We start from the raw sequence: 18,387 nt of genomic DNA on the forward strand, positions 1-18,387 counted from the left end.
CTCACTGCAGCCTTGAACTCCTGAGCTCAGGCAATCCTCCTGCCTCAGCTTCCTCCGTAGCTGGGACTAAAGGCGCATGCCACCATGGCTGGCTGATTTTTTAAATTTTTTGTAGAGACGAGGTCTCGCTATGTTGCCTGGGCTGGTCTCAAACTCCTGGGCTCACGTGGTCCTTCTACCTCAGCCTCCCAAAGTGCTGGGATTACAGGTGTGAGCCACCACACCTGGCCGCCTTCTAGTCTACTTTTAACCATGAGCATAACTAGGTGGAAAAGCTAGTGATAGAATCCTAGTATAGTTGTCCCATGGTATCTGGTGGGGATTGGTTCAGGGACTCCTTGCAGATACCAAAATCTGTGATGCTCAAGTTCCTGATAGGAAATGGTATAGTATTTGCATATAACCTAAGCACATCCTCCTGTAAATTTTAAATCATCTCTAGGTTACTCAGAATAGCTAGTATAATACCACACATCACTTCATTTGTGTGGATTCAATGAAATACTCGGTGGGGGGCCAATTCAAGTTTAGCTTTTTGGAACTTTGTGGAATTTTTTTCCCCCTGAATATTTTCAACCTGTGGTTGGTTGAATCCATGGATGCAGACGGCTGACTGTACTAACACTGCTGAAAGACTGAACCAGTACAACACCATTTGAAGAAAAAAGAGCAATGGATTTTAAGACCAGATTTCTTTGTGCTATTTTTGGTCAGTCCTCCCTCCCTCCCTCTGACAGGACTAAAACCAGGCCACTCTACTGAATGACTAATTCACCAAACTATTGAGACTGTTTTGGTACTTTCAGTTGGTTTTGTTCTGACTTTGCCAGGGTTGTTGTTTCTCAGATTTGCAATTTCTGCAACATTTTATATATTAAATGAATGGGCTTTCTCTTAATCATGGTTTGTTTTTTCTATTTTTGTGGCTGTATGGACTCATACTTTTACAGACTCCTAAATCTGCATCTGCTACTCCTTCCCCCATCCCAAGAACTTTCCCAGCTCAATTGAAGATATTTGGCTGACAGTCTTCAGTGAATCAGTCTTTTGGCAAATTGATCATTCAGGCTCTGCACCAAAGCCAAACAGTGTATTTCCCATAGCGTCAATTATATCCTTAATAGAAGCAACTATAACAGTTATTTTAACTTCCAACTAACTTCTGTCACAGGGACAGGAGTTTCCCATTTTAACCAGCATGGAGACTAAATAGCCTAATAATTCAAAATTACCATACATATTGGGATTATCAGTTTTTAGAGAATGAAGACATAATATATTTAGCTTTGAGGCAATGTGGGAAAATAATTTCTTAAAAAGTAGCCTAGTCTTTCAAGCTCTTCTAGAGACCAAGAGTCAACATTATGAGCACACACTGTCGAAGACAGAGGACAGCAGACTCACTTCATCCAGACTCACAGAGGCCAACTGGAAATGACCTTTTAGTAGAAATCACTCCCGCCTGCATGGTTGCCATACCAACCCCATCTCTATCCTCTCCCTCCAGTAGCTGACTCAGAGACATGTCTGACTGCACATGGAGGGGCATGAAGGCAGAAGGAAGGCTGAGAACCCTTTGGACCACTTTGTCTTCTAGTTCCTTTGGGTCGAGGAAACATGGAGAGTCCAGTTTCCAACATTTCAAAGGCCCGTCATCGTCATCAAGGCCTCTATTGAATCTGGAAAGAATTCTAAACCAAGTGTATTAGAGAGAAAGGAATATGATTGATACTGAATGTACTGAGGAGAAAGGGATATAATTTCCTTGTGTAAATACACACTTAAAGTTGGTATTCAAGAACTTAATATTCACCTTTGATGCTGTCAAGTAACATCAAAGATCCATGACACATGGTGCTGACAACCTGTTCGACTTGCTACTTAATTAGTTCTTAAATAGGCACAGGTTCAACTCTCATAAGCTGAAAGCTCATTTCCTATAGGTGCAATGCTATTTAAATTGGGGTTCTCTTCCTGGAAGTCCATTATAAGACTAGTAAAACATCATTAAAAAATAAAACAGATACCCGATTTTGCAAAGTTAAGAGTGTAAAACTGAACATGAAAGAAGCTACAGCATAAACATTTATTTTGGGAATTCCTCTGCATGGCTAATACTTAAAGTATCAGCCCAATGAAAGTCTGTACTGCGGAGGCCATCTCTTCCTTGTAAATGTTCCTGACGGAAGCAAGGTAGAAATTTCTTGCAGCAAGGATCTTTGAACTTCTTATGCATATGACAGACTGAAGGGGAAAAGCAAAGCCCCCACCCAAGCTATGAAAGGTTTTAACTAGGTAACCTTCAGCATTAACATCAGGCCACCTCAGCATGTGGGTGTGCACACGTCCACGCTTGCTTTCAAAAAACGCCACTGTGTACCATGTGGCTACTGGGTCTTGAGTGTCCGTTTTAGCCATGGTATTAAAAATTAATATCTTTGAGAAAAGATAAATGTGTATAAAATGAATTTACATTGGCATCTTTCAAAAGAGAACAAGAAAACTTCCACATTGTTTTCTTTTCCCTGTATTTTTCCGTAGGAAACGAGTAAATTTTTCTGTAGGAAACTAGTATTTAAAAAGAAACTACCTTTCCACCTAAATTCAAATGGGACATTATCAAGTTTGCTGTAGAAGTCAACCTCCAGATTACACACACTGTATCCTCTTTTTTTTTGTTTTGAGACGGAGTCTCATTCTGTCAGCCGGGCTGGAGTGCAGTGGCGCGATCTTAGCTCACTGCAACTGTCACCTCTCAGGTTCAAGCGATTCTCCTGTCTCAGCCTCCCAAGTAGCTGGGATTACAGGCGCCTGCTACCATGCCTGGCTAATTTTTGTATTTTTCGTAGAGATGGGTTTTCACCATGTTGGCTAGGCTGGTCTCGAACTCCTGACCTCAAGTGATCTGCCCTCCTTGACCTCCCAAAGTGCTGGGATTACAGGCATGAGCCACTGCGCCCAGCCTGTACACTCCTCCTTGAGAGTGCGCCTTCATGCAATAAAAATTAAGCAGTTATTTATATAGTATTAAATATACACATATATGAATTTATATAGTATGACTCTATCTATATATATAAATAAAGGTATTACGGAATGTGCCATATAGCAGTTCTTTTTTTTTGAGACGAAGTCTCGCTCTGTTGCCTAGGCTGGAGTGCAATGGCACGATCTCAGCTCACTGCAACCTCCACCTCCCGGATTCAAGCGATTCTCTCCCCTCAGCCTCTGGAGTAGTTGGGACTATAGGCGTGTGCCACCACACTTGGCTAATTTTTTGTATTTTTAGTAGACATGGGATTTCACCATGTTGGCCAGGCTGGTCTTGAACTCCTGACCTCAAGTGATCTGCCTGGCTCGGCCTCCCAAAGTGCTGGGATTACAGGCACGAGCCACCACACCTGGCCACATAGCAATTTTTTTTTTTTTTGAGACGGAGTCTCGCTCTGTCGCCCAGGCTGGAGTGCAATGGCGCGATCTTGGCTCACTGCAAGCTCCACCTCCCAGGTTCATGCCATTCTCCTGCCTCAGTCTCCCGAGTAGCTGGGACTACAGGCACCCGCCACCATGCCTGGCTAATTTTTTTGTATTTTTAGTAGAGACGGGGTTTCACCATGTTAGCCAGGATGGTCTCGATCTCCTGACCTTGTGATCCGCCCGCCTCGGCCTCCCAAAGTGCTGGGATTGTGAGCCACCGCGCCCGGCCCTGGCCATATAGCAATTCTTAAAGTGGCCCTGGCCTGAAGTTTAAGCCTCGCCTTGCCCTACCCTGAATCAGAAACTTTAGGGTTGTGGCCTAGCAATTTGTTTTAACAAGCCCTTCCAGGTGATTCTGATTCATGTCTGGGTCAGAGAACACTGCCATAAGCATATACTTTCTGCTAGAGGGGATATTACAGCAGAGGTCAAGGTAGATCAGTAGATGATCGTGGTGTGAGATAACGCTGCAGTTCAGGATGGGAAAATTTTTTGGAGGCGGTCCAGAGGCCTCGGCCTTCTCAGGTTACCATCCTTCCTAACCCTATTTCCTCTGGCCAGTAAGGCCATCTTTGTAAATGGAATAAACACTAGGAACTAGGGTCGCTGTGGCATGTTCTCTGTTTGAGGAATGTTTCATTTTCCCACAGTTGCACCTGGACTTGATATGAAAGTAACCATCAGAAAATCAACAGAGATCTTAACCTTGCCTACCACAGACACCTGCAGGAATATACTAAGAATCATCATAGTGGACCTTTACTGTCTCCTGAGCACCCATTCTTTGTTCTTTCAGAAACAGAACTGATTTGAGAATCCATCCCTTCTTCACTCAGTCCACGTGAAGGTTAGGATGGTAGAAAGGGTTATACCTCTTCCTCCAGAGTTGGAGCCTATGACACTGATGACACTGGCATGGCAAGCCAAAGCCCTACACCCACCAGCACACTTATTAGTTCCATACTGATCTACGCTGGTGTAATCAGAGTGAATCTCAGAACTTTGGACAGAGCTGTGAGCAGAGACTGACTTTCCTGCTGTCTCCAGGTAGCTGCAAGGCTGAACATTAGCATCTACTTTATTACCATCTTACTGTCATTCAAAGAAGGCAGAGCTGAATGCTGGAGAAAAACTGAGTACTAGCAACAGTTTTTGAGCCCTGAATATTGTCGTAACTGAAGCTAGAATTATCCCTGGACTTGTTTGCCACTAAAATTTCCTTGTTTTGCTTACCCTGGTTTCAGCTGGCACCTTGATCACTTGAAAGGAACATAACTGATATACCATCCTTTGTCTTTCTTTCCTTCCTCTTCTCTGCCTTTGACGATTTTAAATTAGAAATCTACCTGCCTCTAATCTCTTTTTCTCATTTATTTACTGCTGCCTATTTTCCAAAACACTGCTTCTCGAATATTCCTGACTCAAAAATCATCTATGTCAGGCCGGGCGCGGTGGCTCAAGCCTGTAATCCCAGCACTTTGGGAGGCCGAGGCGGGCGGATCACGAGGTCAGGAGATCGAGACCATCCTGGCTAACACAGTGAAACCCCGTCTCTACTAAAAATACAAAAAATTAGCCGGGCGAGGTGGCGGGCGCCTGTAGTCCCAGCTACGCGGGAGGCTGAGGCAGGAGAATGGCGTGAACCCCGGGGGGCGGAGCCTGCAGTGAGCCGAGATCGCGCCACTGCACTCCAGCCTGGGTGAAAGAGCAAGACTCCGTCTCAAAAAAAAAAAAAAAAAAAAAAAAAAAATCATCTATGTCTTCATGACATGAAACCCCTAGAATCCAGCCTTTCCCCAGCTTTTAATATCTCCTAATTGATTTCTCAATTCCGGTGAAATGATTTCATTCTTTTTTCCCAAACACATCACAAATATTCCTGACTCTTGTGAGGCAATTTTCTCTTATTCTTCTCAGCTTATCTAAATCCTAACTTTTCAAAAGATCTAGCTCAAGTTCTGTCTTGTCATATTTTGAGTTCCTTCCTTTGGCATTGTATTATTATGTATCTTTCCATGTACACATGTGTGCATTATCTCCCTGACAAAACTAACTGGCTAGAGGATAGGAGCAAAGACTCAATTCTAATATCCTTGTTACCTAATAATACACAAACGTGAAACATGTTTGAATAAATCACTGTTAAATATTTTATGTCTTGAATGTCATTCTTTAGCAATCTCAAAATTGTAATTTGAATCTTACCTTCAAATCAAGATGAACTACATCACGAGTGTGTAAAAAGTGAACACCTTCTAAAATCTGTCGCATAAGTCTTTGAACATCTTTTTCTTTAAAGGCTTCTTCTCTGTCTGCAACACACTGGTCAAAGATTTCACCCCCAGCAGCACTAGAGAAGGGCAAAATTGAAGTAATATATAACTCATAAGAAATGGCAAACACTTACACCAAAACTACAGAGTAAATTAATTACAGTCTGGCAGCAACTGTATACCTTTTTTTAAAAATGTATTTTTATTTTGAAAAATAGAGATGGGACCTCACTATGTTGCCCAGGCTGGTCTCAAACTCCTGTGCTCAAGCGATCCTCCCACCTTGGCCTCCAAAGGTTTTGGGATTACAGGTATAAGCCATCGTACCCAGCCTGTATAACTGTCAGTATGGATTTAACACCCTGAATCAAAACACAGTATAGGCTGAGCCAACTCAGTCCCAAGTAGCTCGAGATGCACCACAATATAATGTACAGTTTACTAAGCCCTCTGCACATACAGGCCACAATTTGCTGGTAACAGAACTGTGTTCCTCAATTGAAATAAAGAACTGCATTTTGGCTGAAACAGTTTCTTAATTGCAGTTTATTGTCATCTGAGTTCCTCAGCCCATTACTATCAATTTACATAAATACAAGGATTTCTTTACCTAAATTTTAAGAGCAATTAGTCTCTTTACACTATAAAGTTACCCATTCTTGCTTTTTTTTTTTTTTTTTGAGACGGAGTCTTGCTCTGTCACCAGGCTGGAGTGCAGTGGTACAATCTCGGCTCACTGCAACCTCCGCCTCCTGGGTTCAAGTGATTCTCCTGTCTCAGCCTCCCGAGTAACTGGGACTACAGGCATGCGCCACCACCCCCGGCTAATTTTTTTGTATTTTAGTAGAGATGGGGTTTCACCAGGTTGGCCAGGATGGTCTCTATCTCCTTGACCTCGTGAGCCACCCACCTTGGGCTCTCAAAGTGCTGGGATTACAGGCGTGAGCCACCATGCCTGGCCCCATTCTTGCTTTAACAAATGGTTCCTTCTTGGTTTTCTCAACAATTTTAAGTAGTTTACATAAGCACAAAATATACTGCTAACTACAGTTTTGTGAAAATTTTCAAGTATGTATTTCAAATATAGACTACTATAATAAAATTGAGGCCGGGCACAGTGGCTCACACCTGTAATCCCAGCACCTTGGGAGGCTGAGGCAGGCAGATCACCTGAGATCAGGAATTCGAGACCAGCCTGACCAACATGGAGAAGCCCTGTCTCTACTAAAAATACAAAATTAGCCAGGCATGGTAGCGCATGCCTGTAATCCCAGCTACTCAGGAGGCTGAGGCAGGAGAATCACTTGAACCTGGGAGGCAGAAGTTGCAATGAACTGAGATCAGGCCATTGCACTCCAGCCTGGGCAACAAGAACAAAACTCCATCTCAAAAAAAAAAAAAAAGAAAATTGAAAAGCTAGATTGAGTGACCATTAAGATGACATTCATTCCTCTCAAAAAAAAAAAAAAAAAAAAAAAAAAAAAAGAGACTATATTTCTCTTGGTACAACATATAATCATATAACCCTGCTTAACTGTGGATTTTACCCATTAACTAAACTAAATACCATATTAACTAATATCACTAAATGTGATCTCACTAAAGAACAACCTGAGATGTTAAAAGCATCTCTCAAGTATAGTAACAGAAAATATAATATTAACTATTTTACACAAAGTACTTTCCTTCACATGGAAGCTAGAGAAGCCCTATAATAGCTTTGCTTTTTCTATCTTTACAGCAACACTACTTTTAACCATAAAATTTTACTGGGAAATTAGTTAAAAAACTGTTTAAAAAAAAGTTTTGTAAAAAACTACTTTTACAAAAAACATTTAGAACTTTAAAATTTCAACTTTCTAGTGGTCATTGGAAAGTTGTGAGATGATTATCTTTTGACCAACATTATTCAGAACCATATAACTGATGTTTAGAAGCTAAGAGTAACTGAGTTTCCCTAGCTGCCTGCACCTTGGCTGTATCATAGCTTCCCGCCTCAAACCAAACACACTGTTTTTTCTATCTAAACTAGCATTTCCATTTCTGTCCTGCTCTGAGTTCCAGTTTGGATCTTTACTTTCTCATTATTCAAATTCAACAAACCATCAAATATGTTAGGCCCTATGCTCCGTCCTAGAGATAGAAAGATAATTACAAGTAAGTATGTCTGGTCCTTCAAGCTCTAGTGGGGAAGAGAAAAATGAAAGATATTTAAATAACAAATACATATGCATTTATATATATGTGAAATTATATATTAAATGACTTGATAACTTAGCAATTGAGCAATTAATTAGAAAGGAAGTAGAAAAAAAAATCTTGGAAAGATGACATTTATTCTGAGCCTTGAAGGATTACTAGAAGTCCACTAGATGAAATGGTAACAGCACATCCCAGATAGAGGGAGCACATGTGTGAGGGCACATTGTGTGAAAAATACATGGTACACTCATTAAAGAGCAAGTTTCTACTTCCTCATCCAACCAAATGGTATGGCATTTGCCCTCTGGCTATAAACAACAGAAAATTAAAGCATATGAACCAACAATTTCAGGCATTAGAACAACAGGTGTAGGACCATGAGCTGTGAGAAGAGGTAAGCTCTCCAATCTTCCTACTTGGTAACAATTTATGGACAGTGGTACAGGGTAGGGGAGGAACCCAAGCAGAAGCAGAATGCAGCAGCCATGCTAAGCTGAGAAGACAGACTGGGAGTTTGGCAAGGCTAAGACAGCTGGAATTGGCAGGTGAGTACCAGAGAGGAGGGAGCTGCAGAGATCTGCTCAATAGTACTTTGAAGTCTTAGACAAAATAACTCTGGAAAATTATAAGGCTGAGAAATTCCCAGTGTTCACAAAGAACAAGGTAAGACATTTAAATTTTGTCAAGCTAGAGTAGAAAAGCCACTCTAAACACTGGGGCAATGAACAGACTCCTTTGGGAGGGCCATCCTTTATATCAAGGCTAACCTAGTTCTAGGTCTGTCCTAACCAAACTGATCTGCAAGTAATTTAAATGACTGCCAAAACATACTTCACCATTCTTTAATGGGATAAAATCTACTCAACCCTGCAACATTCCAAATGTATGTCATTTTACCAAAAATTTCTAGATATCTGAAAATGCCACAAATTACAATTCACAACCAATAGGAAAAATAATAAAAGCAGACCCAGAAATGACAGAGATGATGGAATTGGCAGATAAGGACCTCAAAACAGGCATTATAAAGATGCTCAAAGATTTAAAGTAAAATATGAACATAATCATACAAGAGATGGAGGTTACGGAAAGAACCAAAAGGAACTTTCATAGGTGAAAAATACAGTATCTCAAATGAAAAACCCATTGGATAGTCTTTATAGCAGATCAGACACTGCAGAAGAATCAGTGAATTTTAAGATGCAGCAAAATAAGCTGTCTATGGAAGCACAGAGAGAGAGAGGGGGAGGGAAAAAAGACTGAACAAAACAAACAGGACCCCAGGGATCTATGGGACAGCATCAAGCTGTTTAATACACTGTAATTCAAGGAATAAGAGAAGAGAGGTAGGGGTAGGAAAATATTAGAAAACATAATGGCTGAAAAATTTCCAAATCTGATAAAAACTACAAACAAAAAAATTTAAGTAGCTCAATGAACTCCAAGCAGGGTAAATACAAATAAAACCAAGGCACCATACTCAAATTGCTAAAAACCAGTGAGAAAGGGAAAATCTTTAAAAAGGCACATTTATAGGTGAACCAAGGTAAGAATGATCACAGACTTCTTGTCGTAAATAATGCAGGGAAGATGACAATGGAATGACAAAAAAAAGCAGTGTGCCAAGAATGTAGGGTGAGGTAGAAAAGGACTAGAAGGAGATGAGGTAGAAGTCAGGGAGAAGAGCACAGGATGAGGGGAAAACAACTCAAAAAATTCAGAGTAAGGCAATGATGGCCTAATATATACTGTGAAATGCCTCCTTCTCCAGGAAGCACTCCCTAACCTCCCAGGCAGAGTAAAGGAGCACAGTATATGGATAAAAGCAGAAGCTTTGGAATCTCACACTCCTGGACTAAATTCTGGCTCTGCTATTTGTAATATAGCACAACCTAAGGTTGATTTTTTTTCTTATATATAAAATTGTGTTCTAAAATTTATAAACAGTGTAAATAAAGCATATAAGTAATATATATAAAGCTGGAAGACTTAGCATAGTGCCTGGCACATAGTGAATGCTTAATACATTTTGACTATTATACTCTAGTTCACACAACAACTAGTAAGAACTCCTAGTGAATCATCAACATTGCTGCAATCATTTATAGGCCGCATATCCCTTCTCTTAAATGTTTGGGACCAGAAGCATTTGGGATTTCACATTTTGAAATATTAGCATATACATAATGAGCTATATTGGGGGAAGGGGACCCAAGTCTAAACACAAAATACATTTATATTTCATATGCAACTTACATACATAGCCTGAAGTTAATTTTATACAATATTTTAAATAATTTTGTGCATGAAACAAAGTTTGTGTACACTGAACCATCAGAAAGTGAAGGTGTCACTCTCAGCCACCACGTGGAATCACAGCAAGTTTACACTTACACACACCTGCTGCATTAGCACAGCCCCCAGCATAGTTATTCTATCCTTAGCATCCTTAATTCCTATAAAGGTAATCTCATCAGCTGTGGTCAGCATCTTTCTGGGATAATATATAAGGTCAGATGTGGAATTTTCTACTGTGGCATCATATTAGTGCTCAAAGTTTCAAACTTTCGGACATTTCATTTCCAGGTTAAGAATGTTCAACCTCCATATCTATTTCCTTTGCTAGACTTTTAGCACCTGGAGATAAGGGGCTATGTTTTTTCACTTTTTATATTATCAGTACCTATTAGTATATAGTGCACATGGCAGGTGCTTCAGGAATGATTAATTGATGCAGTGATCATAACTTGCCTGTTTCCATAACAACAATCTATTGATATGGCTGATAATTTTGATATCTCAGTATCCAGAGTATATCTCTAAGACTTCCTCTTCAAACTAAATGTAGAACATAAAAATTTTTGGCCAATTCATACTGATTTTTGTTCTAAAAAAACCCTGATCATCAAAGAAACAGAAGCCACCAAACGTTTCTAAGCAAAGGAATAATATCACCAAATCTATGTTTTTATTACTTATCTAACAGTAGCAGGAGGGATTTCCCAGGATTGAAACCAGGGTGACCAGCTGAGAAGCTACTGGAGAGGTTTAAGTGGAAGACTTGGTAATTCATTATACTGTATATGAGTGTTAAAGAGGATAAAGGAATTAAGGATAACTTCAAGGTTTCTAGCTTGAGCAATGAAACAGATGGGGATACTAAACAAAAGAAAAACAGGCCTTAATAGGGCAATGCAGGAGTACTGATACTGACTGCTATTGACTGCACTGATACTGATATATTGACCAATAATGATCTGCAGTTGGACACAGGCATACGCAACAGGCAGCTGGAGCTTGAGAAAGGGGCTGAGGTTGGAAACAAAGATTCGGAAATAATCTGCATGTAAATGATAGCTGAAGCCACAAAAATAGATGGTTATCCAGGGTAAATGTATAAAATATAAACGTATGACATCGGTAACGCCGATGGAACTGTGGGGAACACTTACATTTATATAGTAGAAAATGATAAAAGGCTCTGAGAGGAGGAGGAGATTTAAAAAAAAAAAATAGGGCTGTGAAAGCCAAGGAAGAACATGATTTCAAGAAAGAAGGGATAATATCAAGTGTTTAAAGAGAGCAAGAACTGGAATGAATACTAAAATGAGGAGACTAATTTTGGCACACAGGACTGGTGACCTCATCAAAGTATTAGAAGAGCAGATGGCATTAGATTAAAAAGTGAATGGGGTATTGGCCCATGAACAGATGAGTGGATCAATGAAGTAGAACAAAACTGGAAGATGAGGAATGCTATAAATCCAGACTATTTTTTCAAGAAGTATAGCAGTAAGGAAAAGAGAAACGCAAGACATAAGAGTCAAAGCTGATGAAGGAATTTTAGCATAGAAGAGACTGAAATATTAGAAGACAAAGGGAAAAGAACCACCATGGGAGGAGGGACTGAAACTCTAAAAGAGATTACAAAACTTATGAAAAAAACAAAACACAGGTCCTAGAAAAGAAAGGATGAGAATTAAAGAACTTAAATAAGGGTTTCAGTCTTGGAAATAATTAGCTGAATCTCTTCCATCGAACAGCAAGGAAGGGCATGAGAGCAACAAGGACAGATATTAGAGGAAGAGGGGAGGGATGCTTGGGGAGTGTGTGTCTGATGGCCTTGATTTCTCCATATGGGGGAGAAAAGGCTAGGTATCTCATGAAAGGTAGGAAGTAGGTGACACAGTAAAGATCCTGATTAGCTCAGGGGGTAGGAGTGTTAAAAGGACATAAGAGATTAGGTACAGACTTGCCAAGCTATACCATGAACTTAGCTGAGGATGGAACTCTTACACTTGTACTAAGTAGATGAAAAATGATCCAAGTCCTTCCAAGAATGTGTGGCAGCACAGGAGGAGGGACACACAGCATGCATTCTGGGTTTCAAATGGGCAAATGAGTTGCAGAGGATGACCAAGAGGAAGAGGGAAATAATGTGAGGTGCTGGTAAGAGAGGAGTTGAATTAACTACTAAAGAGGAGAAGGGAAGAAAAGGGAAGAAAAAAGTCAGGAGTCAGGTGAAGAATGGAAGAACTGAAATGGGTCCCAGGATGAAAGGCTGAGGAGCAGGTTTTGCAAGAATGAGGAGATTTTGGAGAGAGAAATTTCAGGTGGTCTTTTCTGCATCAATTTCCAATTCTACCTTAATCCCATCTGTAATAAACAGAAAAAAAACAAATCCTTGGTAAGCAGCGGGCTTCCATATGAGATTCCTAAACTTATTTTTTAAAAAAACTTTTAACCATTCTGCCATTTTTGGATATTTCTACTATCATAAATTAGAAATGCATTGTGACAAATACTTTTGTGCTTCTCATGTTTGTATTATTTCTTTAGAAGGGATTCCTACAAGTGAAATTATTGAATTAAAATATGCGAACACCATGTTTTTGAATTACACTCTCAAGAGTAACATGCTTAACATTTTAGCCATCTAGACTTCACCCGCTATAAACTTTTAAATAAAAACAATGTAATGCCATACACATTATTTTGTAACATGCTTTTTTAAACTTAATATTTTAAACCTTTGACAATATATTTATATATTTATAGTTACCTTAGCTTTTTAATGACTGCCCAGTAATCCACTTTGTGACATCATGTATTTAACCAATCTTTTTTCTAACAAACATTTAGATTATTTCTACCTTTTTGCTACATAGAGAATGCCATAAGGAACATTTTGGTAACATATCTTTGCAAAACTGCCTAATATTTCCTTGTGAAATAATAAAAGTCAAATTAGGCCATGCATGGTGGCTCACGCTTATAAGCCCAGCATTTTGGGAGGCTGAGGCAAGAGGATTGCTTGAGGCCAGGAGTTTGAGACAAGCCTGGTCAACATAGTGAGACCCCATTATGTACCATTAAAAAATTTTTCTAAAAGTAAAAGTGCTGGGTTAAAATATATTTTTTAAGGCTTTTGATACATACTTCAGGCTGTCCTCCAGAAAAGTTATACTAAAATGGCTCAATCAATGAATATCACTTTTGTTTATAATCACTGCCAGTTTGATAGGTGGAAATTCACAACTTATTTTAAAATTTACATTATAAAAATAAAAATATTTTCATCTGTATACAGGCAATTTACATTCATATATGTCTGTGAAAATTTCTCTTCATATCATGTTCATTTTTTTTAAACCAGAGCTGATCACAATCCTGAAAGACACAATCACAGATGCCATGATCCAGAATGTCAAAATCCCAAAAGATCAAAATCCTGAAAGATAAAAAAAATCCTTGAAGTCTAAAATCCCCAAATCACAATCTTGAACAACTAAAATCTCGACTGTTGAAATCCTGAAAACTGAATTCTAGGGAGGGGATTTCCACTGTGTTTTCAGTTGTATGCAGGCTAGGTGCATCATGGTAGGTGCATCATGTTAGGTGGAACTATTATCTTGTTGCTGTCTTTATTTGGAAATTAAGTACAGTTTAAAGGAGATGCATTATGGGTGCCAAACTGACAAGGGGTGGATTTATGGTCTTAATTTCAGTCATTGACTTGACTGGATTAAAGAATACCTAGAAATTTCGGAAAGTATTATTTTGGGCGTGTCCATGAGGGTGTTTCCAGAGATTAGTGTGGGAGTCCAAGTGGACTACTAGGTAGGAAAGAGATGCCTTCAATGTTGGCAGGCACCATCTAATTAGAAGAAATATAGAAGGCAAGCTGGTCTCTCTCTCAGAGCTGGGACCAATTTTTCTCTTGCTGCCATGGACATCAGAACTCCAGCCGTTAAATGCCAGGACTTACACCTGACCACCCCTGCTCCCTACACTCCCACTCCCTGGGGTTCTGAGGCTTTTGGCCTGGATTGAAAGTTAATGATTGGTTTCCCTGGTTCTGAGGCCTTTCCACTTGGACTGAGACATGTTACCAGCATCCCAGGGTGCCCAACTTGCAGGCCTATTGTGTAACTTCTCAGTCACCATAAGCACATAAGCCAGTTTCCTAATAAGTCCTTTCTCATATTTATACACATATCCTATTGGTTCTGTCTCTCTGGAGAAGCCTAATAAATAATAAAGATTTGGTACTGGGGAAGCCCAATATCATTCCTTCTCACTGTATTCCTTACAATACAATGGAAGAGATCTATGAAATTGTTCCTTCAAAAAAGGATGTGATTAAGTTAAGCATACAAGGCTGCCTAATGGTTTAAAAGCTAATTATTATTGGTGCTTTGAAAGCAGAAAATAATTGAATTGCAATGGCTGAGCAATAACCAGGCTTTCAGGTGGACAACATATACTTACAAAATTTGTAGATCACAACCACTGTCCAAATACAAGCTCAGCAGGTGTTTCAAAGGTTATAGAAGTGAAAAATGTAAGTGCCGGTGAAAAATGTAAGAACTCTTTCCTGCCAAATTATTCAATCATGTACAACTTCCGCCCCTTCACATATAGCACCAATTCACTATGCTATGCATTTCATCTTTGCATTATTTTCAATAATGGAAGTATGAATTGGGTGAAAATTTGAGGAGAGTTCTAATTCATTTTATGAATGTTTTGCAAATTTGACTCCATCAAAATATATTATCACAATGTTGATTTTGTGTATGTAAAAACATTGAGGCCAGGCCTGGTGGCTGATGCCTGTAATCCCAGCACTTTGGGAGGCCAAGGCGGGTGGATCACTTGAGGTGAAGAGTTCGAGACTAGCCTGGCTAATATGGTGACACCCTGTCTCTACTAAAATTACAAAAAAATTAGCCAGGCGTGGTGGTGTGCACCTGTAATCCCAGCTACTGAGGAGGCTGACACAGGAGAATTACTTGAACTGGGAGGCAGAGGTTGCGGTGAGCCAAGATCATGCCACTGCACTCCAGCCTGGGTCACAGAGGGAGACTCCATCTCAAAAAAAAAAAAAAAAAACCCAAAAAACAAAAAAGAAGAACAAAAACATTTAAACTTTCTTAACAAATGAAGAGATGTCCTTTTTGTACATCTGCATTTGTGAAAAAAAATTTCTTGAGATCTTGGCTCTTTGGGCAACTGCATATGTGGTGATGACCCATTGAGGTTTTCGATCAATTTTGTCAAAAGACTTAGGTTTTTTGTCGTGGTATTTCGGATGACCACAGTTATCAATCTAGGCGTACAGAATTATCAACTATGGGGATATACGTTTATATATTTCACTTTTTGACCTATTTCTGTTTTTTTTTGAGATGGAGTCTTGCTCTGTCACCCAGGCTGGAGTGCAGTGGCGCGATCTCTGCTCACTACAAGCTCCACCTCCCAGGTTCACGCCATTCTCCTGCCTCAGCCTCCTGAGTAGCTGGGACTATAGGCGCCTGCTACCATGCCCAGCTAATTTTTTGTATATTTAGTAGAGATGAGGTTTCACCGTATTAGCCAGGATGGTCTCGATCTCCTGACCTCGTGATCCACCTGCCTTGGCCTCCCAAAGTGCTGGGATTACAGGTGTGAGCCACCACGCCTGGCTGACCATTTTTTTTTATAAATATGGTTTATCTGCTCATAACTGTTACATTTGTGTGACTATTAGTATATCTGAGTGTTATGTTTGTAAAAACATGTATATTATTACTCTCTGTTTTAGCATGTAAATAAAGTGACCTATGAAATGTCATGTATTAAAATTTTATTTTTAATTGACATAATAATTGGACAATTTATGGTATACATAGTTATTTTTATGTTTCCTAAATAAATCCCCTTTTAAAATGTAAATACATTTTTTTTATTTTTTGAGACAGGGTCTCACTCTGTCACCCAGGCTGGAGTGCAGTGGTGCTATCTCGGCTCACTATAGCCTTGACCTCAGGTGATCCTACCACCTCAGCCTCCCAAGTAGCTGGGATTATAGGCATGCACCACCACACCCAGCTAATTTTTGTATTTTTTGTAGAGACAGGGTTTCGCTATGTTGCCCAGGGTGGTCTCCAACTCTTGGGCTCAAGAAATCTTCCACTTCGGCTGCCCAAAGTGCTGGGATTTGGCTGGGCTCACGCCTGTAATCCCAGCACTTTGGGAGGCCGAGGCGGGTGGATCACCTGAGGTCAGGAGTTTGAGCAGCCTCACCAACACGGTGAAACCCCATCTCTAAAAAAATACAAAAAATTAGCCAGGCATGAAGGTGGACACCTGTAATCCCAGCTACTTGGGGGGCTGAGGCAGGAGAATCGCTTGAACCCATGAGTTGCAGTAAGCCGAGATCGTGCCATTGCACTCCAGTCTGGGCAACAAGAGTGAAACTCCATCTCAAAAACAAAAAACAAAAAACAAAAAAAACAACAAAGTGCTGGATTACAGGCATGTGCCACCACACCTGGCCAAATAAATGTCTTTTAGAGAATTTTTTAGGATTACTTTTTCCATAATTATATTTTCAGGATTTTGATCTTTTGGGATTGTGATTTTTGAGATTTTAGACCTTAGGGTTTTTGATTTTTTGGAATTTCAACATTTAGGATTGCATCTTTTGGGATTATGGTCCAAACCCTTTTTAAACTGGGAGGCTCATGTGTTTGTGTGTATTTTCAAGATCTGGTTATATATTCAAGTAACTTTAACCACTGTGGCTAGATGAATATTAGAGGTATTTTTCTGAGTTTGTCTTTTCATTTTGTTTGGATTTATTGATGTATTAAGTCTTTTTTGTTTTTTTAAATTAATTATTTTTGAAAAGAGACAGGGTCTTGTTATGTTGCTCAGGCTGGTCTCAAACTCCTGGACTCAAGTAATCCTTCCTGCCTTGGCCTCCCAAAGTGCTGGGATTACAGGCATGAGTATAAGGCTTTTATTTTGAGATGGAGTCTCGCTTTGTTGCCCAGGTTAGAGTGCAGAGGCGCAATCTCAGCTCACTGCAACCTCCACCTCCCTGGTTCCAGCAATTCCCCTGCCTCGGCCTCCTGAGTAGCTGGGATCACAGGCACATGCCACCACGCCAGGCTAATTTTTTGTATTTGTAGTAGAGACTGGGTTTCACCACATTGGCCAGACTGGTCTTGAACTCTTGACCTCAGGTGATCCTCCCACCTCGGCCTCTCAAAGTGCCGGGATTACAGGTGTGAGTCACCACGCCTGGCCTGAAACCAGGATTTCTTAAGGAGAAAGAACAGTCCTTCGTTTTTCAAAGCTGTTTTTTGTGCTGTATCTACCTACTTAAATTGAAAACATAGTAAGAATCAAGACTACTGTTTCTAAAAGAAAGGAGATTAACTCAGACTATAAGAACATGTAAGGATTATAAAATGCCTTTTATTTTAGTATTAGTTTGGTATTACTTTGTTAAGAATGCCTCTAATAAAATCATCAGATAACCTTTTATCCTATTATGAGAAGAATTTCATTAAAGAATGAAAATAAAAAAGCTAATATACATGCATCCTTGCAAATTTGGAACATGTTAAATTAGTAAGAGGAACACTTGAAGATGATCTAGAAAATTCTGAGATTTCCAGAGCACCAGGCCTGGCAACATTATCACAGATCAGTGGCATCTCATAAAGGAAGTGTAGACTACCAAACAAACTTAATCTAAGAAAGACAATACTTACTATTCCAGAACTAAGATCATTTCTGATGCAGTCTCATAAACTTCATGTAAATTAATGACCCAAGGATTGTCCTGTGCTAGCTCAAGTACAGCAATCTCATGAATTATTTCCACCCGACAGTCTTGGCCTTTTCTTCTTTTTCTCATGAATTTTGCAGCAAATTCTTTCCCAGAATCTTTCTTTATACATTTTCTCACCACTGCAAATTTCCCCCTAGAATTAAACAAAAACATTCACTGTTAAAGTTGACAACTTTCCAGAGATGGCAGATTTCAATGAAATTTCCAAATAACAATTGGTAGATATTCAAATTTAGCTCATATACAATCACAAAAGTAGAAATATCACTTAGAAATTTATATAGGCTACATCTATAGATTTATAGATTT

The 18,387-nt window shown here is 39.6% G+C and overlaps 1 protein-coding gene across 2 annotated transcripts in view; it reads right to left on the reverse strand.

Annotated features, from left to right (window-relative positions):
* The window catches only part of STK17A (serine/threonine kinase 17a), a 42,870-nt gene that overhangs the window by 11,617 nt on the left and 12,866 nt on the right, over positions 1-18,387 (reverse strand). For both annotated transcript variants that reach the window (XM_055293326.2, XM_055293328.2), the window contains exons 2-3: positions 17,999-18,211; positions 5,683-5,827 (exon numbers count right to left, since the gene is read on the reverse strand). In XM_055293326.2, the coding sequence (XP_055149301.1) occupies positions 5,683-5,827; positions 17,999-18,211 (358 nt within the window). The remainder of the gene's footprint in view (positions 1-5,682; positions 5,828-17,998; positions 18,212-18,387) is intronic.

Source organism: Symphalangus syndactylus, chromosome 9 (genome assembly GCF_028878055.3).
Source record: "Symphalangus syndactylus isolate Jambi chromosome 9, NHGRI_mSymSyn1-v2.1_pri, whole genome shotgun sequence".
NCBI lineage: Eukaryota > Metazoa > Chordata > Mammalia > Primates > Hylobatidae > Symphalangus > Symphalangus syndactylus.